Source organism: Camelus bactrianus, chromosome 17, assembly GCF_048773025.1.
Source record: "Camelus bactrianus isolate YW-2024 breed Bactrian camel chromosome 17, ASM4877302v1, whole genome shotgun sequence".
Lineage (NCBI taxonomy): Eukaryota > Metazoa > Chordata > Mammalia > Artiodactyla > Camelidae > Camelus > Camelus bactrianus.
In genome coordinates this window covers 33,574,301-33,597,640 of record NC_133555.1, presented here as the reverse complement: position 1 = coordinate 33,597,640, position 23,340 = coordinate 33,574,301, and the positions used below count along the sequence as shown (strand labels likewise).

At 37.7% G+C, this 23,340-nt stretch overlaps 1 protein-coding gene across 9 annotated transcripts in view; it reads left to right on the top strand.

Annotated features, from left to right (window-relative positions):
* The window catches only part of RBM6 (RNA binding motif protein 6), an 87,565-nt gene that overhangs the window by 39,450 nt on the left and 24,775 nt on the right, over window positions 1–23,340 (top strand). For 6 of the 9 annotated variants that reach the window (XM_074344868.1, XM_074344867.1, XM_074344866.1 and 3 more), the window contains one exon: window positions 803–876. The exons of 1 other annotated variant lie outside the window; for it this stretch is intronic. In XM_074344868.1, coding sequence (XP_074200969.1) covers window positions 803–876 — 74 coding nt within the window. Of the gene's footprint in view, window positions 1–802; window positions 877–918; window positions 1,258–23,340 lie in introns of those variants that run through there. 2 more of the 9 variants (XM_010969163.3, XM_074344871.1) reach the window with 1 other exon arrangement.

The following is a 23,340-nucleotide window of genomic DNA, read 5'->3' as shown; positions in this document are numbered from 1 at the left end:
TAACACTTGCTCAGGAGAAAGGTGGACGGTGCTTTATACTCTAATGGTATGTACAATTCCTGAACAGATATTGATTGCTAACAATTGCTATCTCTCCCCCAGCCTAACCTACCGCCAACTTTGTGCATAAGCACAATTTTGGACCCAGCTATTTGTACTTATTTATGCTTTTACACCTTCTTCCTTTCATAAAGATTTTAGCTGGTTTATGACTTGAGTTGAAACAAGGAAAAAAAGAGGAGACCTGAAATGGTCTATCCCTTGCCAACCAGAAGCCTCCTGTGGTATCCAAACAGAATAGTTGCCTCAGTCTGTCAGCACTTCTCTCTTTGAAGGTGGTTTCTTCTTGAAAAGTGGTGACTATTAGCATAGCTTTGGGATAATTCTTCTCCTTCCTCTCTCAGGATACATTTTTTTCCAGATACTTTTCTGTTCTTGTTGATCTTGTTTTTCCAGAGGATTCAGCCTGTGGTTAAAATGTTTTGGGTCCCCATTTGAATTTTCTGTGGAATTACCCAATTCTGGGGGTACCCTCTCCAGATCATCAGTGCTAAAGAGGGCAAAGGATCTTCTTGGTTAATAGAAAAAGCCATTTTGGAATGACTCTCTAGGTCCAGAAACATCTAGACTTTCCTTCAGTACTTTTTTCTGTTTGGGGTAGCAGCTTGCCTAGTATAGGGGAGGGAGGGCCTAGCTGGGAGGGCTTGTGTTTAAGGGGTTCAGAAACAGGGGATTTAAGTGTGTCTTTTGTGTTTTCAAAGCACTAACACCACTCCCGTCTGTATTTAAATGCTGTCCCCAGGTTACGACTATGGCTATGTCTGCGTGGAGTTTTCACTCTTGGAAGATGCCATCGGATGCATGGAGGCCAACCAGGTTGCTTTATACTTCGGTCAAATGATGCTGGAAGGATATATTTTTTACGTATGGGGAGGGAGGGTTTCAAGTGACTCAACTTTGGAAAGGTACCAGAAATCTATATTTGGAGCGTACCACATTCCATCCAAAGAGTGGTTGTGAGGAGAAACTTGAAAAGAGGCTGGGAAAAAGTTCCTCTAGAAGAGTTAATGGGTACAAGAATGTATGTTAAAAACTAGTGCCCAATTACAGTTGGACCATATTTCAAAGATAGTAGATGGGAAAAAAAGGACAGATCCAGAGTGCTTCCCTTTGGAGTGTGACTGAGATGGGGATCCAGACGCAAAGGATGATCCTTGACTGTGGTCTCAGGGTAACTTCCTGGCACAGGAATTCTAGGTCAGTACTTAACACCCAGACTGAGGGTGAAGACAACTGATGGCAACTGCTGTGGCACTCAGGTCCTGCCTGCATGTGCTACTTTTGTAAGAGGGCCACTGGGAGGAGAGAGTTGTTGATTGTGTGTATTGCATTCATCATTGTTCTTTGCAAATTGGAGTTTTGTACTCAAGTTCTTAGCCGCGTACAGTCAGAGTTGGTGAATCTGAATCTGTATTTACCTTATGTTTTAAACACCTACGTATATTGCTTGCCACCTAGAACTGTCATCTGGGTCTTGAACTGAACCCTGCTTGGGAGTTTTGGGAGAAATTATGGAATGGATAGAATCCTTCTTGTCATGTTCCCTTAGGGAAAGTTGTTTTCTTTGTGGTGTCTTAGTTCCTCCATCTGTAAAGGGAGAGAAAGAAGCTTAGTGATAGAGTTTGATTTTTAGGTACCCAGTGCTTGTACTTAACAGTATGAATGTGATGTACCCAGAATCATAAAAGAAGGCTTTGCCAGAGAATAGTAGTATTGCATGGAAACTCTTCCTCTTTCATAGCCCAGTGCCCTTTAATCAGCTTTGTTCCATTCAGCATGGCTTATTACACTTAACCTTTTCCCTTCTTTGGCCATGTTGTCCCCTTGCAGCTATGGAGATGATATGCTTTAAATCCTTTGGGAGTAAGCACTAATTAGAGGAATCTCGACGTATCTATACCTATTGTTAGTAGTAGAAATACTGCTAGATCCTCAGAGAATGGCTGGATTAGGACCATATCCCCTTGACAGAGTTGTTGTTGACTGATTTATTCAGTATACATCGAGTCAGTCATTTAACAGATACTAATTATGTGTCAGAAACTGCTACCTGCCAATATTTGGAGAGAAGAATAAAGGTCCCAATATGTATACTTATGGTTGATTCCGTTCTGACAGTGTGTCCTAATTTGACAACACTCATTTAATTCACAAGCGTCTTGTTTTTATCAGTGAATAATCTTTAAATCCTTTGCCATTGTGCTAAAGAATACTGTGAGTGGTGGAAACATAAATGGGGGAGCCATGGCAGATGCCATCTCTTTTGTACCATCCTCCCAACTCCTAGAGGGATGTTGCTTTTTTATCAGAGCTATTCAATCTTCAGAAGAATAGTGTTGTGTTTTAACTCACTCTTGCCTCTATGCCAATGGAAAGTCCTGTCTAAAGTATCTAACCTCCTAAAGAGTAGTATCAAGTAGAACTAGGGCAGCCTTCTTTGCAGATAAGATTTATCCTTATGCCAGGTTTCTTCTAGAGCCACACCTGGAAAAAATGTTCATTTACACAAGCAGTGTCAAGGGGATGTGGCCTTGTAGATATCTTTTCCCCAAACTTTCCACCCATTCTATGAACACTCTTAGAGTTCCTGGATGCCTCATGAATGACCCTTTCCCAGTGAATAGGACACCAGAATAAAGCAGGAGCAGGGTGAGGATTTTTCTAGGTGTGAAACAGAATGTTTTGATGGGTATCCATCCTCATGTATAGGGTATCATATGGCACTCTGCAAGAGTGCAAGTAAGAGACAGACTCTGTCTTCTGGTACTTTATAATCTCAGACTAAGAAAGGTGACAAGAGATTATGTGGTACTCATGGATCCCATAGAGAGTTCTCTCAGATAAGCTCCAGATTTCTGTCTGATCTCATTTCCAATATTCATTAGAGTTATTTTTTAATAAGACATCACCATATCCTAATTCATTCAACCCCATTTCCCAGTTTTTTTTAAAATTGAAGTTGATTTACAACATTGTGTTGGTTTCAGGTGTACAGCAAAGTGATTCAGCATATATATATATTTTTTTAGATTCTTTTCTGTTGTGGGTTATTACAAGATACTGAGTATAGTTCCCTGTGCTATAGAGTACGTCTTTGTTGGTTACCCATTTCCTAGTTTTTTATTCTTCCCCTAGTTATGGGACAGAGGTCACTGCCATGCAGTAGAATCCTCTTCTGCTGAACTGCACATACTTCATGATTCAATCAGTATTCTTTTAATAACCTTTACCACAACTCAGATGTGTACAAATCATTTTGATGGGAAAATTTTTGAGAGGGGACTTTTTGTAACTAGGTAGTATAGCATAGGAAAGAGGAATGTAGGTTCTGCAGTGATGTTACTTCCTAGCTAGGTCGTCTCTGACAAATTTCTTAACCTACCTCAGCTTCAGTTCCCTCTGTTACCAGTGCATCATGGGACTCTGGTGTGGATTAAGTGAGATCACACATTGATGAGTGCCTGCTATGTGCCAGACACCTTTCTGGATGCTGGAGGTGCTGCAGTAAACAAGACAGATTATATAACTTATGTTTTAGTGATAGAAGTCAGAGCATGAACAGTAGACAAATTTAATGTATGATAGTGCTAAGCGCTATGAAGATAATGAAACAGGGTATTGACAGAATGCATATGAGGGCAGTTCTAGATGAGGTGGTCGGGGAGCCTTCCTGAGGAATAACATTGCATTTGAGTAGTGACTCTTGGTGAATAATGTATACAGAACACTCAGCATAGCATCTGGTACCTAGTAAGCATTTGAAATTAGACAGTCATCTCCTCCCCCTCTTTTTCCTCTTCTTCATGTCAAGTAATTTCCGATCATAATTCTGGGAAAAAATATTTTTATATCTGGATATTCTTTAAGGCGATGGATATGAATCAAGCTCCCAATAACACAGTAGTTGAGAATCTTATGAGAGGCATATAAGAATGTGAGGTAAGAAGTCTTCACTCCTTAAAAGAATAAGGTACAAATGTTTGTGGAAGATGTCTATTCATCCATTCTTGTTCCTTCCAAGTTTTTACCTATAGACCAAATTGATACAGATTCTGAGTCACTATCTGCTGGGCATCTCTGAGTAGTCAGTGTGTATGCTTCTGAGGAGGTTTATATGAAATGCCTTGGGGTGAGTTTTTTTTATAACTCTTTGCTATCCTGACTCTTGATGTGAAATGTCTTTTATTTGTCACTGACAGGTACTTACAGATCTAGGGGAAGGGGATAAAGGAACCTTCTGCCAGCTTGCTTTGTCAGATATTATGGTGTATGTGTGCCATAATGAGGTGGCTCAGGATGATAACCAAGACCGATCTAGCCCTTTCCCAGTGCTTTAATGGAGATATCAAACTAGTCGGATGCTCTGCAGCAGTACTGAGCATGGTGGCTAGGGGGATTCATCAGGGCATCACTCAGCCAATAGCTATCTGTCTGGGGAGTTAATTTCCAACAGAGGTCTGTCAGCTCATACCTTCATCGTCTGTCTAGCAAGAGTGGAAACTCAACAAACACTGTGAGGCACAGAGCCTTTTATTCCATTCCCTCCTGAGAAAGGTATTTCTAGCAGTGTCATGTACCTTTGGCTTTCTTTATTGTCCAAGTCCCTGGGGATTGAGGTATGACTATTATCTCTTTTTGCTGTGTGTGCCATTGTACTGGAACTTGGGAACAGGAGTATGAAGCATCATGTTAGAGTATCTGTCTCTTTCAGTGGTTGCCCAGTTGTGAGTACGAGCTCTCTCAAACTGTTGTCATTTGATCTGCAGCTTTTTATTTTCTCAGATTTGCTGGTGTGATGTTTACTGCCTATTTCTGTTCCACCAAATATTCAATAAAATGCTTTTATAAAAGGCCTCTGGGAGAATTCATTTTTCTGGAGTTTTTACTAAACTTTCTTAGCATCAGTGGCCTTCTTTAACCAAAGATGACTTGGCTATATGACAGAATCAGCCTGACTTTATGAAGTGCACCGAAAATGATGCTGTTATCACCTAACATGAAAATTCCTTCAGACACTGGCCTTTTCTGGTGTGTGTGTGTGGGATTAAGGCTGTAGAATATATGAAGTTTTATGAAATAGTGTTTTTGTGTCAACAGTTTTAAGAGAGTTTGGGTTTTTGAAGATACCAGGATGGCCAGGGTGTTTCTGAAGGTGTATGAAGCAAGCCAAATCTTAAATGGGGTCTGTCCTTGTGATTAAAATGAGATGAATAAGGAAAGCTTGTATATTGAGGGCTTTGAAGACTATTTGTGAAACCATGATGGAAAAAAATGAGCTAAGACCCAGTTTGTTGGAATCTTATTCAGGTTGTTAGCAATACTGTATGAAACACTTCAGTACTTAAATTGTGTGCTTTCCAGGTAACAAAAAACCAGTAATTTTTATAAATTCCTGCAAGGCTGTGGTATTTATTAAACCCTTCCCCTAAAACTGCTTCAGTGAAGAGAATGTGGCATCCTGGCCAGAGCTCAGCTGTATAACCTGTGGCTTCACTCATGCCATTCTTTCTGGAAATTTCAATTTCGGTACCTTCTCCTGATTGCCCTCAGTAGAGGTATTGGTGGGAAACGGAAAGGAAAATGCATTCTAAAATGTGTGTAAATCAACAATTATTGAAGATTCTCACGCTCTGGAGAGTTGAGGGTATTAAAGAGAATTTTAAATGATTTTAAGAATTGGTAATTTGGTGGAGAGGGTATAGCTCAAGTGGTAGAGTGCATGCTTGGTATGCACGAGGTCCTGGGTTCAATCCCCAGCACCTCCTCTAAAAATAAGTAATAAACCTAATTGCCTCCCCACCCCAAAACAAAAACAAACAAACAAAAAGCAAAACAAAACAAAACAAAACAAAACAAAAAAAAAAATCAATGATTTGATTATGCAGTCTGGTTACCTATCCAGTGATTGAGTCTTGGCTGGGCACTAGGCAGTATATCGCAGGTGTTGAATACATGGATTCTGGAAGCAGACTTCCTGGGGTTGCATCCCAGTTCTGTCACCTTCTACTATGTAACTTGGTCAAGTGGCCTAACATAACATCTCTGTGTCTCAGTGTCCTCTCATACTTCTAGGGATTAAATGAGTTAATGCAAGTGAAGTGATGAGAACTGGGCCTAGCACGCAATGAGCATTGAATGTATATTTGTTATTAACATAACAACTTATCTGACTGGAACAACAAAGTCCTAAGTTAGAGCAGCTCCAATCTTGGCTTCGTGGAGTGTATGGGTAAAAACAGATTTGATGGCAATGCCCAGAGGATTATTTTTATGTCAACAATACTTCTCATTTAGCCTGTTGACTGGGGCTGAGTATCAGGGGACTGCTTTCAGGTCTCTCTAGGAGTTTAATTTTCTTGAATTTGAAAAGTAAACATTTATTATCATTTGTCAGTTTTTGAGGAACTTCCAGTGTGTCTCCTGTGATGAGGTCTGTAATTATTTTGTCATACATATTTCATGGTTTATTTCTGGATTAAAGTAGTTTAGTTCTAGGGGGGAGGGTATAGCTCAAGTGGTAGAGCGCATGCTTAGCATGCATGAGGTCCTGGGTTCAATCCCCAGTACCTCCTCCAAGAATAAATAAATAAACCTTATTATTTCCCTCCACCAAAAAAAAAAAAAAAAAGGCAGGGTGAAGTAGTTTAGTTCTTAATTTGTTCTAAATTGGAAATGTGCCTGTATATTTTAATCTTGTGCTTTGATGTTCTCAGATTTCTTTTAGCTGTATTTTTAGTTAATGTTTGATATTCTATAAAAGTGAGATTATATGAATAAGTGCTAATTTTCAGCCTTAAGGCCTTTTAGAACTTGATCACAATTATTGAAAAAAACAAGAAGAATATGTATAATTCTAATTACTTCAGGGGTTATACAAAGGCGCCGTTCAGTTTGTGGTCTCATTATAACTTTTGGTTTATGACTTTGTATACAAAGTGTAGGATTAGGAGCACAGACAGGTTTACGATTCCAGCTTCATCACTTTCTAGCTCTTTTGTAGCTTCTGAATCTGTCTCCTCATCTATTAAATGGAAGGATAATCATAGTACCTACCTCAAAGCAATGGTCAGATTAAAATATGTAATGTATGTGAAGTGCCTGGTACAGTGGCTCGCATGTAGTACATGCTCAGTAGTACAGTGTGATTCTGTAACACTGGACTCTGCTTGGTTGCTTTCCTTTTTCTTGGCTGCTTATCCATCTCTTGGGACTCAGAGATGCCTGGAAAGTGGTGACACTGCTTTGGGTGGCAGCTAGGTCATTGGCAGCCAGTTCACGTGGTGCTGTTGCCCAGTGTCTCTCCCATGAAACTTGGGATGTCTGGAGTAAGAGTTTTGAAAGAGGCTGCATAGCACCTGTCCTGATGGTATCTGAGGGAGAGGGGGAAAGCAACAGGGAATAGTGAGTGACTGTTAATGGGTAGTAACTTCTCTTTCTGGGGTGATAAAAATGTTCTGGAATTAAATGGTGGTGATGGTTGCCCAACCTTGTGAATATACTAACACCCACTAAATTATACAAAGTACTACGAAAGAGTGAATTTTATGGTATGTGAACTATATCTCAAGTTTGAAAAAAAAAGTCTTTAAAAAGTGGTCAGTCACTTTGTCCAGAAGCTAGAGATTTAAAACTTTGATCTTAAAAATGTATGAAGAATTTCTTTGTTAATGGTGTCTACATAACACAGAAGAACATTTAAGTTAAAAGTCTGAAAGATGATGGATGGAATTGGAAACAAGCCACATTTGAAGTGTCCATGTGGCCTGTGCACAGTAGTTGCTCAGTAGAATTGGGTGGATTTTCTGTTTTAGTATCCACACAGAAATAAAGGAAAGGACTATTTTGAAGTAGATTTAAAATGAAAATGCCATTTAGGAAATCTTTGGGCTCTTTTTAGAGACAATATTCCTATAACTGGATGCTTTTTAGGTACCAGCATGGATCTTCCCTGGTTTCCTGCAATTGTTAACCAAAGCTTAAAGCTGGGGTGTGGGGTGGAGAAGACCAAATCACTGATGGTGGTGGTCGCCTCCCTGTGTATCTTTCTTAGAAACTTTTTTCCAGCAGTATTGACACTGTAGCTGTCATCTTTATCCTCTAGTATGAGATGAATACAGGGGTTCTTTTTTTTTTTTTAATTTAAAAAATTACTGTCATAACTTTAGCATCATAAAATTCACCTATTTTAAGTGTACAGATCAATGATTTTTGGTAAATTTACCAAGTTGTGCTATCATAATCATAATTTACTTTGTTACTCCAGTAAGATTCCTGTTCAGGGATACATTTAAGTTAAAAATAAAATGATTTCAGACTTAAAGAAAAGTTTCAAAAATAGTACAAAGAATTCCTTTGTACTTTGCACCCAGATTCCCCAAATGTTAACATTTAACCACATTGGAATGCAGAGATTTTTCAATGATTCCTTCTCTTGAAAAGAGGCATCATCTAACTTGTCTTCCCATCACACTCTCCCTTGTTGGTTGGGAGTGCTCTTTGGTTGGGGAAGGTATGTAAATTTCTGATGAGTTGAGTGGATGCTTTGGAAGGTGACTGGGGCTTAAGCTGTGTTGTCAGTCATTGCTCCGAAGAGGGTCCCCTGCTGGGCAGGGCTGATGTTGGGGGTTGGGGCTGGAGGATGAGAAATAGGGCCAAATTCAAATCTCCCACTCCTGCATACTGTGAGGTTTTTGTGGGGCTTAAAAAAAAACATCAAATGTTTTCCCCCATGAGAGAGCTGGCATTTGGATGCCTGATACACAAAGGACTATGTGCTAATTAGCATTAGACCAAGAAGCAACAGCAGTCAGGAGAAAGAGGAAGCAAACTTACCTCCACGGACCTGATGTTGTTTTGTAATACAGTGGTTCTTAACAGTGGGGGGAGGGAATTTGGACATCCTCTTCTCCCTTCCCCAGCCACTGGGCATTTGACAATATCTGGAGACATTTTTGGTTGTCACTATAGGCACTAGTGGATAGAGGCCAGGGTTGCTGCTAAACGTCCTACAACACACAGGACAGCCCCCATAATGAAGAATTGTCTGGCCCAAAATGTTAACAGTGCCAAGGCTGAGAAACCTTAGTACAAGGAAATAAGGTTTGTGGTTAGCCAAAGAGAGGATGACCCAGCTTGCCATGGGTTGACTTTTAATGAATCATCTTTCTCTTTACCTTCTTCTTGGTCCTAACAGAATGGGGAGTGGTGGGTGAGGTTAGGAGTATAGTGAGAGTGTAGACATGGCTCCTGCTCACCTTCCAGACTACACTTACAAGCCTAGCCTGTGCCCTTGGGTAGGAGCTTTAGAATGAGACCTGTTTGATACAATAAGTTCTTTAAATAACCAAAGGTGATTTTTAGAATCAGTCTGAGAAATGACTAAGGTATTCTGCTGGATATGGGGCTTGAGGGTCAGCAGATTACACACATTTGGTAGTAGTTACTGGAAAAACCAAAAGTTGAGAATTCCTTAAACAGATTGTACTTCACATGTCAGTTTTCCAGGACATATTTAAAATGTGGGTGCCGATTTTCATAGCTGTTGGTTATGGTGTATCAGATAGCAAAGTCTCTTTGGATCATCTTTTCATTTGACTTTATTTTGAAAGGTTTCACAGAGCCATATAACTGGGACCAGCATGTTGAACTAGTTACAGAGACTAAACTCAAAGTAAAAGATACATATATTTTATCTTAATATAATAGCATTTTTTCTGTAAATGGGACCTTATCCTGCTGTGTAAAACTGGTTGTTCTGTCTGGAATCATTGGATATATCAGAAGCAACTCATTTTAACTTTTGTTAACATGGTGAATACTGAGCATTTCCTATGTGCAAGACCCTGGACTAGGTGCTCATTTATTAATGAATAAACTGGACATGTCTCCTTACTGTCTAGTGGGATGAGACTGTTGTAAAGTTTTAAATTTTTTAAACTTTTTATTTTGGAGTAAGTTCAGACTTTCAAAGTGGGTACACAAATATTAGAAAGAATATCAATACTCTTCACTCCTACATTTCATAGTATAGATATCAAAATCAGGAAGTTAACATAGATATAATATTATCTAACCTACAGAACTTTTTCAAATTTTGCCAGTCGTCTACTAATGTCTTTTTTCTGGTTTAAAATGCAATCCAGGATCATATGTTGTATTTAGTTATTATATCTCCTTTTATTCTCTATGACAGCTCTTTGGCCTTTCTTTGTCTTTTATTGCCTTGACACTTCAGAAGACTACTGGCAGTTATTTTGTAGGACATTTCTCAATTTGGAGTTGTCAGTTTTCTTGTGATTAAATCATTAAATTTGGGTTTTGTTCTGTGATTAGTGACGTTAACTTAGCCTTCTTCGATAAGGTGCTTTTTGTCAGGTTTTGCCACTGTAAAGTTAACTATTTTAGGTATAATTAACTTACTAATTAATTATAATTATTAAATGTCTTGTGGGGACATACTTTGAGATTATATGAATATCCTATTTCTCAGAATACTTTTTTCACTTAATTTTAGCAACCATTGATAACTCTTGCATGTAACAGTTATTACTGTGGATTTTATCTAAGGGTAATTTTCTTTTTGTTGTTGTTTTTTTGTTTTTGGTGTGTTGGGGGGTGGTAATTACGTGTATGTATGTATGTTTGTATGTATGTATTTTAATGGAAGTGCTGGGGATTGAATCCAGGACCTTGTGCATGCTAAGCAGGCACTCTAACACTAAGCTATATACTCCCCCCAACACCAGGTAGTTTTCTATTTCCACCATTCCTTACACATTTGTTAGAATTCTGCTGTAAGAATGAGCCACCCCATCTCCCTTATTTTACTTAGTGAATAGAACTAAAAAAATATGGTATATACACACCTATACATTTTATATCTATCTATATACATATATTAAAAACCATGATTTCATGATGATAACTCCAATTCTAGTTCAATATCACAGAGTTCATTCTAGCTTTACCTTATTCCTTATTTGTAATTCCTTTTGCTAACAGTGAAAATCCTGGCTCTCATTATCCATGATAACTTTACTCACTTTCTCAATCCAAGAGTATTTATAAAGTAGTTTCAGAACTGTTCATTTGTACCCCTGTGAAACTAGAATACAGTATTTATCCTGAGAGTATATAGTGAAAATACTGTTTTCCAAAGTTAGTTAAGTTAGTTCTTCACCCCCTCACCCACTCTTCTCTGTGGTTATTTATCTTACTATAGAAAAAGTAGAAAGCACAGGTTAAAAGAGTCAACATCTCCAGTAATCTCTACTGCTATTTTAAAAAAATTAGTGGACTTTTTCTTTTTTCCTTTTAAATAGACTTTTTTAGACAGTTCAAGAGTCACACAAAAAAGTTGAGCAGAAATTAGAGAGTTCCAATATACCTACCCCACCTTTACCACCACACTCATGGAGCTCCCTCACCATCCATTCTGCTACATTTATTACAGTCAGTGAAACAACATTGGTACATCATTATTAACTCAAAGCCAATAGTTCACATGAGGATTCACTCTTGGTGTTGTACATTCTAAGAGTTTGCACAAATTTATAATGACATGTGTCCACTATAGAGTAGTTTCACTGCTTTAAAAACCCTCTGTACTCTACCTGTTCATCCTTTCCTCCCTGCAAACTCCTAACAACCATTGATCTTTTTACTGCCTCCGTAGTTTTCCTCAGAATGTTATATGATTGGCATCATACAGTATGTAGCTTTTCCAGATTGATTTCTTTCACTTAGTAATGTGGATTTACAATTCCTCCATGTCTTTTCATGGTTTGATAGCTTTTTTTTTTCTTAAGCTCTGAATAATACTTTGTTGTCTGAATGTACCACAGTTTTATTCATTCACCTAGTGAAGGGCAACTTAGTTGCTTCTAATTTTTGGCAATTGTAAATAAAGTTGCTATAAAATAGCATCTATGTGTAGGTTTTGTTTGTTTGTTTGTTTTTTAATATGTAGGTTTTTATTTGAGCATGAATTTTCAACTTATTTGATTAATACCAAAGGAGCACAGTTCCTGGATCGCATGGTGAGAGTATGTTTAGTTTTGTAAGGACTACCAGACTGTCTTCCGAAGTGACTGTAGCATTTTGCATTCCCACCAGCAATGAATGAGAATTCCTGTTCTCCATATCCTCTCCAGCATTTGTTGTTGTCAGTGTTTGGGGTTTTAGCCATTCTAATAGGTGTGTAATGGTATCTCATTTTTGATTTGCACTTCCCTGATGACATATGACATGAGCATCTTTTCATATGCTTATTTGCCAGCTGTAGGGTTCTCCCCTACCCCTTACCCTGTCCCCTTTGTTCTTTAGCAGGTAGAGGAGGTTCCCATCTATTCTTAGTTTGCTGAGAATTTTTATTACGAATGGCTGTTGGATTTTGTAAATGCTTTTTCTACATCTGTTGATATGACCATGTCACCTCTTTTTTTTAAAATCTGTTGATATGATTGATTATATTAATTGATTTTTGAAAGATGAACTAGCCTTGAATACCTGGAAAAAATCCCAGTTGGTTATGGCATGTAGTTCTCTTTATACGTTGTTGGATTTGATTTGCTAATATTTTGTTGAGGATTTTTATATCTCAGTGCATAGAAGATATTGATCTGTCGTTCTTTTTCTTGTAAAGTCTTTGTCTGGTTTTGGTATTAGGATGATGTCTGCTGAGTTAGAAATTGTTTCCTCTTCTATCTTCTGGAAGAGATTGTAGAAAATTAGTGTAATTTCATCCTTAAATGTTTAGTAGGCTTCATCAGTGAACTCATCGGGGCCTCATGCTTTCAGTTTTGGAAGATTATTATTGATCCATTTCCTTTAATAGATACAGGCCTATCCAGATTGTCCTTTTATTCTTGTGTAAGTTTTGACCGATTGGTTTTCTAAGAGTTGGCCCTTTTCATCTAGGTTGTCAAATTTGTGGGCATGGAATTGTTCGTAATATTCCTTTGTTACTCTTCTAGTGTCTATAAAATCAGTAGTGATGGCTCCTATTTCATTTTTAATGTTAGTAATTTATATTTTCTCTCTCTCTTCTTTAGTTAACCTGGTTAGATGTTTATCAATTTTGATATTTTTTAAAACCCAACTTTCAGTTTCACTGATATTTCTCTACGAATTTCCTGTCTTCAATTTTATTAATTTCTGGACTTATTTTTATTGTTTATTTTCCTTTCTTTGGGTTTAACTTGCTCTTCTTTTTCTAGTTTCCTAAAGCAGAAGTTTAGATTATTGATTTTAGATCATTTTTTTCTATTACCTGCATTCAGTGCTGTAAATTTCCCTCTAAGCATTGCTTTCCCTGCATCCCACAAATTTCAACAAATTGTGTTTTCAGCTTTATTTAGTTTCAAATTTAAAAAACTTTTTCCTCTTCAGAGATATCTTCTTTGACCTATGTGTTATTTAGAAATGTGTTGTTTGATCTCCAACTATTTGGGGATTTTACAGCTATCTTTTTGTGATTTCTAGTTTAATTCTGTTGTGGTCTGAAAATACACATTGTATGATTTCTATTTTAAATGTGTTAAGGTGTGTTTTATGGCCCAGAATGTTGTCTAAATTAGTGAATGTTCCATTTGAGCTTGAGAAGAGTGTGTATTCTTCTGTTTTTGGATAAAATAGTCTATAGACATTGATTATAGATTATTGCTGTTATTTTGATGTGTGCCCGTCCAGATTTTTCTAGGCATATGTCATCTATAACCTTTGTATTTACAAAGTAGGATAATTTTGTACACATGGTTTTACAACCTTTCACTTCAAGTATTGTGGACATATGTCCTTGTCATTAAATACATTTTTATCATATCACTTCTGATGGCTCTGTAATACTGCACAGTATAGATTACCATGATTTAACTAGTTCTTCGTTTGAAATTTTGAGCTTATTTCTCTATTTTATTAAAGAATGCTATGATTAATATCTTTGTAGCCAATTAGTCACACATCCTTAATTACTTCTCTAAGTCAGTTCCTAAAGATAGACTTACCAGATTAAGAGAAAAGCATATTTTATGACTTAATAAATATAGTCACATTGCCTACCAGAAATTTCCTGCTTTATTCTTTTGCCAGCAGTCTTTGAGAGTACCTGTCTTCCCTGCATCCCAGCTGATACCTAGTGTTATTAACGAAATGTTTGTACTGGGTAATGATACATAGATGTTTGACATTCTCTAATTTTCTGTGTTTGAAATAATTCATAATTTTTTAAAATGTTGCCAGTGTAGCAGGGAAGGGAATGATTTAATTTTGTCTTATGTTATTAGTGAGATAAAATGTTTTTACATTTTTTTTGTTTGTTTATTTGTCTTTTTTTGTTTTGTTTTGTATTTTTAATGGAGGAACTGGGAATTGAACCCAGGACCTCATGCATGCTAAGCTACCACTTAGCTATACCCATTCCCCAAATGTTTTTACATTTGATTACTAGTTATTTGTATTTCTTTTATAAACTGTTGGTTCTTGATATGTATTCAGCTAAAAGTGAAAAAGCAGGACATCTTAGTTATTACCTTATCTAGTCTTAAAGTAGATACATATGGGTTATTTATTAGACTTTTGAAGTGTTGAAAATATATTACCTAAATATGACATGGGGTTTCCCAAGAATTTATCCTTGAAAAAAGAGAATCTTTTTTTTTTAAATTGCTAGATGACCTTTAATGGCTCTTCTGGTGATAGAAATGCAGCATGTAAAGAGCTTGAATAAAATAGAAGTGTACAAATGGAAAGGGTAATGTCTCTAAATCATTATTTCTTCTCTCTTTTTGAAGTATTACACACTTACAGATGATAAGCATACCATTTAGTGAATTACCACAAATTGAATATGCCTCTTGTCTTAGTTAGTTTGCGTGTATAACAAAGTATCATACACTAGGTGCTTAAACAGTAGAAATTTATTTTTCACAGTTTTGGAGGATGGAAAGTCCACGATCAAGGGTGCCAGTCAATTCGTTTCTCTGTGGGGGCCCTCTTCCTGGTTTGCAGATGACTGCCTTCTTGCTGTATCCTCACATGGTGGAGAGAAAGATTCTCTCTCTCTTGCCTCTTAGGGTACTAATCTCATTCATGAAGGCTCTACCCTCATGACCTAATTACCTCCCCAAAGGTCCCACTTCAAAATACCATCACATTAGGGATTGGGGCTTCAACCTATGAGTTGGGGGTAGGGCGATGGCCACAAACATTCTGTCCATAGCCCCTGTGTAGCCGCAGCGTAGGCTCATAAACAGAATGCTGCTCCATATGCAGGAGCCCCTCCTACCTCTCCTGGTCATTAAATTTTCCACCCTTTCCAGAAGTAGTCACTCAGGATCCCAAGTTCTCATGCTATAGAGTCTTTTGACCTGCTTTTAATCCTTATGTATGTGGAATCACACAGGATGTATTTATCTACCTGACTTTTATACTTTGTACTGTTTTTAAAATTTATTTTGTGTATAACTGAGATGTGTTCATTTTCATTGTTGTACAGTCTTCCAGTGTAAGAATATATCATAGTTTATTCATTGGTTCAATGCTAAAGAACATGCAGGGTTCCCCTCCGCCACTGCCCCGCCCCCACCTTTTGAAGCTGTTTCAAAGTTGTTACTTCTCTTGGTGAATAGGTGCACTCATTTCTGTTAATACAGACCCATGGGTGGACTTGTTGAATTTTGTGTGTATCCTCATTCTCTGTCACCTAGTAGTTTAAACTTCATTGATTGCTGCCTAGATGCAATCATTCAGTAGCTATTGATCCCCTTACTATGTTTATATGCCTGCCAGTGTGTAGGTATTGAGGTACAGTCATAATTCAGACCAGGTTACTTCATATCCCTAAAAATTTATTCATTCAAGGTTGGGAAAATGAATATTCCCTTCTAGTTAGAGTTATCTAATTTTCAGTTATATTTAGTCATTGGGAACTAGAGCTTTGGACAAGAATTAGGGTATGCTAAGGAGGATGAGTGTGACAGTGGTGTGCACAGTTAAAGAAAAAAGGCTGGAGGCAGAGTATCACTGAGAGGCTATGGGGGTGAGGGATAGGTTAAGTGGACCAGGGTATGGCAAAGAGAGAGGAATGAAATAACTGTATGTCTTTGTTCTGGCAATAGTCTTGCAGCCCTGAAAATTTTTTTGTTTTGCTTTGTTTGTTTTAATTGAGATATAGTCCACATACTTTAAAATTCACCCTTTTAAAGTGTACGGTTTAGTGGCTTTTAGTATACTCACAAGGTTATGCAACCATCACCACTAATTCCTGAATATTTTCATCACCTCAGAAAGAAACCCTGCACCCATTAGTAGTTGCTCCCCCATTTCCCTCCACTCTCTCCCATCCCATGCTCTAAATGTTCACTAGTCTACTTTCTGTCTCTATGGATTTGCCTATTTGAGACATTTCATATAAATGGGAGCATACACTTTTGGGGGGGGGCTTATTTCACTTAATGTAATGTTTTCAAAGTTCATTCATGTTGTAGTATGAATTAGAGCCTGATTCCTTTTTATAGTTGTAGATACCATTGTATGGATGTAATGCATTTTCTTTATCCATTAATTATTTGGACATTTGGGTTGTTTCCACTTTTGGCTGTTACGAATAACGCTACTCTGAACATTCGTGTACAAATTTTTGTATAGACATATGTTTTCAGTTCTCTTGGGTACATATCTTGAAGTAGAAGTGCTACAGCTTTCTGGGTTTTTCTCAGGAGCTTTCTCCAAATGGATAGCATGTTAGGCCCTATTATCAGAGTGGTGTGTATTGAAAACATGGAATACTTAGAGTTCCAATGGCCAGGTTTCAATTCTGTTTTGGATGCCTTGGGCATTCATGTTGCCATTTTGAAGGTAATTTTTTTTTTTTTTGATGGGAGTAGGTAATTAGGCTTATTTATTTATTTTTACAGCAGGCACTGGGGATTGAACCCAGGACCTCATGCATGCTAAGCATGTGCTCTACCACTTGAGCTATACCCTCCCCTCATGTTGCCATTTTGAATTCTCCCTTGGACTGTGGGGTTTTTGTTTTGTTCTGGCTTTTTTCTTCTTCTTGACCAGATGCCTAGGGCACTTGCTGCCCTGGACATGGATCGGTTTTTGTTTCTTGGGTTTTGAGCATATCCAAGATTTGTAATTGACAGTTGAACAGCTAAGTTTCTTCTTTCCATTCCTTACAGAATCTTCTGCTCAGAGTTACCTATTAAATGGCACATTTATTTTTTTCTGTCTGTGCATCTGAGAATTCTCAGGTTGTCTGATTCTTGAGGTGTTTCAGTTTAAAGATACAGAGTAAAGGTCTTTTTTTTTTTTTTCTTTCTTGTTTTGACCTGATTCCTGTGCACTGTGAATCCAGGGCAATGCAAAATATGTTAGGTTCCTTGCAAACTGGAGGAGTGCCAGCTCAGAGGAATGTTTGCCTTTGTTTCTGTCAGGTTCCTAAGCTCAGCTGGACGTCTTTAAGGTCAGAGAATATTGGTTTGGGCACCTTGCCTAGGAAAATGCTTCTTCTGGCTCTTTTGAGTGCTTGGAACAAAGGGGGCTCTCTGTTGTCAGGCATTTGCTTAGGTAGTTTCAAGATGGTACTGGAGACCTGAGAAATATGAAATAAAGGAGTAAGTAAATAACTAAACCAGAGAAAATGCTCAGGTAATAACAAGCCAGGATCTATGTACAGTAAAGCAAATGTCACCAAAAATAGATGTCTCTAGATTGAAACAGGGACTATTTCTCTTTTTCACCTTTTTTTTCCTTCATTGCCTGAATGGTTTAGAGCTATTATTGGCAAAACATGATGTGCTAAATAAATATTTGTTTCTGGGTAATATATGTTGAAAGTGGTTTCTGACTCTGTATTCCTTCCTTATAAGCCCTTAGCAATCTTTTTAGTTTTGGCATAATGTAGAAGGCTCTTTTCTTACCAATCTGAGTAGCCTCTTGACTTGCAGATTGTGGTACTTCTATCAGGTTTCTACCCTGTTATCACTGATAGCAAATAGTAATTTACTATTTCTGTTCTAACAGAGGTAGCCACATCTTGTTTGTTCTAACTTCCAAATTTCTGCTTGGTTCTTGTTATACTCTGGGAAGTAGTGAAAGGAATAGCTTGGAAAGTGCAAGGTAGTTTGTCAAAGGCCTTGCATTTGGTCTTTAATTTGAAAACATGGGGGAGCCACAAGAATGTAACAATATCAAAATGACACTATAGGGAAATGTTTCTTAGGGTAGTATATAGACTTGACTAGAAGGGAGAAACTGCAAAGGAAAAGATCCCTTAGAATCTGGAACAGAAATCGAGATGTGAGGAGTTGATGGCTTACACTAGGGGCTGGGAGCAGGTATGTAAAGAATACATCAGGTTTGAAAGAACAATCTCTAAGGTTTGGTAGCACTGGATATTGGACAGAGGGGCAAGAGAGAGGGTGGGCTCAAAGGCCACTCAGAGTTTACAAGAATGGTAAGGGCCTTGAAAAGAAATAAAACATCTAGAAAAGGAAGGCATTTGGCAGGGAGAGATGAAGATGATTGTTAAGTGAGAGGTGATGGCAGGACATTTAGGTAACTGCTGGGATATAGGACTGGAGCTTGGCAGAAAAAACATGAGGTTTTTTTCATTGTTAATTTTTATACCTTTCTTTCCACTACTTAACTAGTTTATTCTACAGCTTTCTTTAAATTTCATAGTCTGTGTCTTTTTTTTTTTTTTTTCTTTTTTTAATTGAAGTATAGCCAGTTTACAGTGTGTCAGTTTCTGGTGTACAGCATGATGTTTGAATCATATATATACATATATATTCATTTTCATATTCTTTCATTATAGGTTATTATGAGATTGAACATAATTCCCTGTGCTATACAGAAGAAACTTGTTGTTTATCTATTTTTTATATAGTAGTTAGTATCTGCAAATATAATCTATATGTGTTTTGAGCAAATTACCTACCTCTGCACCAGTTATTTCCAAAAGCGTCTATATCAGTTAGGATTCGATTTGGCTGTGAGTGACAAAACACTAGAAATAACAGTGGCTTAGAATGAGGTGATTTATTTCTCTTTGATGTAAATGAACTCTAACCATCCAGGTGTTCTTATGGTGGTATATCAGGGACCCGGCTCTTTCAGTTGTGAAACCCTGCTATCCTCAACATGTGACTCCTACCTTATTGTCGAGGGTGGCTACTTGAGTATCAGCCATCACTTGGACTTGCCAACCAGTGGGAAAGAAAAGGGGATGAAAATGGGCATGACCCTCCCTTTAAGAATACTTCCTAGACTTTGCAGGCACTATTTCTCCTTATGTCCAGTTGATTAAAATTTAGTTATGGCCTCACTTAACTGCAAGGATGGCTGGGAAACTTGTTTATTCCAGGCAGCCGTGTACCCAGTTAAAAATCAAGGGTTTATAGATAAACAAGTTTATACTGTATAGCACAGGGAAATATATTCAATATCTTCTTGTAGTAGCTCATGGTGAAAAAGAATATGAAAATGAATAAATGTGTATTCATGTATGACTGAAGAATTGTGTTCTACACCAAACATTGACACAACATTGTAAATTGACTATACCTCAAAAAAAAAAAAAAAAGGGTTTGCTTCCAAGGAAGGGGAGGCAAATAGGCATTGGGAGGCTACTTCGAGTCTCTTAATTTTCCAGACTAAACCAGATTCCAAATTTTTTCAGTTATAGAACTTGTTTCTTCAACCCTTAGTAATCCTTATAATAATAAAAATATAGTAAATAGTAGTAATATATATAAATAAAATATAATTTAAATGTACATTTCTGCTTTTGTATTTTTTTAAATGTCACATTAACTTATGACTAATAGCTAATGCATATGCTTTGGAATAGACCAATATTGATGTCAGTGTCTAAATTTTGAATATAAGATCAATAGATTCAGAAGTCGGAGAAATTATAGTATGATAAATACCATGTTTTACCCATGTTTTTCTGTATGACATGTTCTACAACTTACTATATACAAACTATAAGATTATATTATAGAGGGCAGACATATAATGCCCTCTACCTGAAATCACTAGCATTTCTACCAGGCCTACCTTAGCAAAAATAAGGATCTATCTTGATCTTACTTATTTCTAGGCTCTCTCACTTTTCTTAAGTGTGAGTGATCATTTTCTCCTCTCTGGGTCACATCTAGCTTTGTCCATTGTACATGCAGCTCACAGTGCACTTTGTACATGGTGAGCTGTCACACAGTTGACCTGTCAGCATACACTTTCTTATTCTCCTTTTGTCTCTCTTCTCTTCCAGAAATATTAAAGAACTCTTTCCAATCTGTACTTCTCTTGATAAGAATTTCAGGTGGAGGTATCTGCTGTTTGTTTAAAACTGTACTTGTTTGTCATCTTTGTGCTTTAAAAGATAATCTCCATGAGAGCATTGCTAGGTTTTGTTCATTGCTGAACCCCTCATGCCTAGGCAGCTGTGAGAAAACATTTGTTCTTGAATAATGAATACATAGCCTGTTCTGGCTTTTGTTTTGGGGGGATGAAGAGGCTTTAGGGAAAGGGTCAGGGCATTTTTTAATGTATAAAACTCTAGAAGTCTTCCCACAAGAAGAAATAACTTCAGTACATTGAACTGAAATCTTTTGGAGAGGAGCCAGCTGTGTGTTGTTATGTTGGCCATCTTCCCGAACCTCAAATTGGTCTGCATTGACTGACACACAGCCTTTCGACAGGACAAAACATAAAGTTGGAATTGTTCTAAAAAATCTAGACATGCAGGCTATTCCATGTGATAGAAACCTCAAGATGCTTCCTAATGCTCCTCAAGGTTCCCCCACCCTTTTAATGTGTTTTTTCCCAGTTTTTCTTATAAAGAGGAGAAATTTTCAATTATATGATCTTGGTTATTTTGATGGTCTTCAAATACATATAAGGGATACCTTTTAATACACTAGATGGTGTATCTTAGGTCTTTAAAGGCATCCAAGGGTTAAGTCTGTGTTAGATTTCCAGGGCAAACAGGTTTGACCTGGAGGGTTTCTTGATAGCTGGAGGCTGTGCCTTTGTAGCACTTGACAGTACATCTGGGTGGGGCAACATTAGAGACCCCTTGGCTTTGTCTTCTCCCAAACTCCTGGATTACCAGATTCTTGCCCCACGCAGAGATCATTCCCTTGTTGTCTGCAGTGGCAGCCATGATATTATGGCTCAGCAGATGTTGCTTCCTCAGTATGGACTAATTTAACTTGGGCATGTCTTCCGTGTGAAAAGCTATCCCTTGTTTTCATTAGGGGCTGAAGTTTGATAATTTTGTGTCACTTGCAGATGAGAATGAGTAGATCTAAAAGAATTAGGGACCTAGCCTGTCCCAGTGGATCTCTTCTAATTTGGAGCTTCCATTCTTAGTCTCATAGCTTCTGTCAGAATGGCATTGGGTCTGTAGCTTTTTGACTAAGAAATAATGGTGAGTGGTTACTTCCCTAAAATGGTGATTGACCAGTGTGTGTTTAGAAGTCTGGCAGCTCTGTGTTTTATTCATCTTTTCAAGGCCCTGTTTCTTTAGAAAGTATGTCAGCAGGATTCTCTGAAATGTCTGCACCAAGGACTTTGAAGCCAGAGAGGCTAATTGATACAGCCTTCAAGAGAGCTAGGCTCTTGAGTTGGGAGGTAGCAGATTAAGAGCCAGGAGAAATCATCTCTTTTCAATGGTGAGGCCAGAAGAATAGTTGCTGGTTCTTTGGGGGATGCTTGGGCAACATTGTGCAGCCTTTATGGTGGGCTCAGCAGTGAGGCCCGCGCAGCATCTTAGGACTTGTGGGCCTCATCTGCTCTCTTGGCTGTTTCTGCCACCTCCAGTCATCAACTCTGTAAGAAAAAGAAATGAGAGATAAATTGTTTGAATGTTATTCAGTGAACAGAACAAAATAAGAAGTTCTATATTTTCTGCATTGATTTTAGAAACTTCCTTTTTTTCTCCTAAGGTAACTTGATTTAGAGACCTAGGCAGTGAACCATGCATATATGTTGAATTTAAGGTCCACTTTTCCCAGGAGAAAGGAGCCAGGGGAAGTAGAACAACAGTCATCTGAGAATAAAGGAATAAAATGGAGGTTATAGAAACCTGAATTCTGAAAGAGATTCTGAGGATATTGGTAAAATATCTTTAGAGGTAGTTTTCCACTTCCACTAAGAACTGGGTCATATCTTTATTTGGAAATAAATAATTGATTAAAAATTGATTTAGTAATTAAATAATTGATTTATTTAAGGGATCTTAACTTTATTTAAGCTGAGGTCCTTAGAACAAAAACATACAAAAGTATAACAAACTGAAAGTTTCAAAGATATTTGCATTTTAGCAGTTCACAGTTGTTTGATTATTCTAAGTACTGATAGCTGGAGCTTGTAAATCTTTTCTTCAGGGTAAAATATTTTGCGGTGATGGAATTTGCTGAGTGCCCCATCTGCCTGGCTGTCTCAGTCTCTTATGATACGCCTCATCTTTTCACAAGAAGAGAAAAGACTTTTGGCTGTTTTGATTATTTATTTGCTATCTTATTTATTTGTTTGTTTGTCTGTTTATATTTCATCTCTTTGTATTTGACTCAAATGACACTTATAATGGGAGAGTCTTGTAGATCCCTTGGTAGACGAGTATATTCTTCCTAAGTCTTCCCGGGCCTAAGCTTGTGAATTATCTCCATGATTATGGATCACTGATTTTCCTCCATAATGATGGAGGAATTTTCTAGAAGAACTGGAATCTTACTTTAAAATACACGAAAGACTGACAGAGAATGGTGGTGGAGTGGGTGGAATATATTTTCAGCACCAGATGGCTTTAAAATAATTAAGATGCTGTATGTCAGGGCCCATGTTATGTCCCTAGAGTAGAGTTCATCCTGAGACCCTACATCTTTCTACCAACTCTCAGCGCGATGAATGGGGGCTCAGTGAAACACAGACCAGTCATATTACTTCACAGAACAAATAAGGTTTTAGCAAGATGCTGGTTGTGTCCTCTTAGGAAATGACATAAACTGGTTAGGCAGTGGAAAATATTACTAAGAAACATTTTAGAAACATTTTTGTTGTGCTTTCATCTGGACAAGAAAAGATATCTCAAGATAAGTAGTAGCCCAGAGGGCAGTGTCTCTTTGCTTCTCAACCTTAATTGGTCCCTGAAATGGGATTCTGTTTTCAGTGGAGAGCCCATTAGGGCCTCATCTCCTGGCTGCTCAGAGGACAGTTCAGATCCTGTTGGGTGAAAGGCCGTTCTAAGCAGAGGGCACTCAGGGG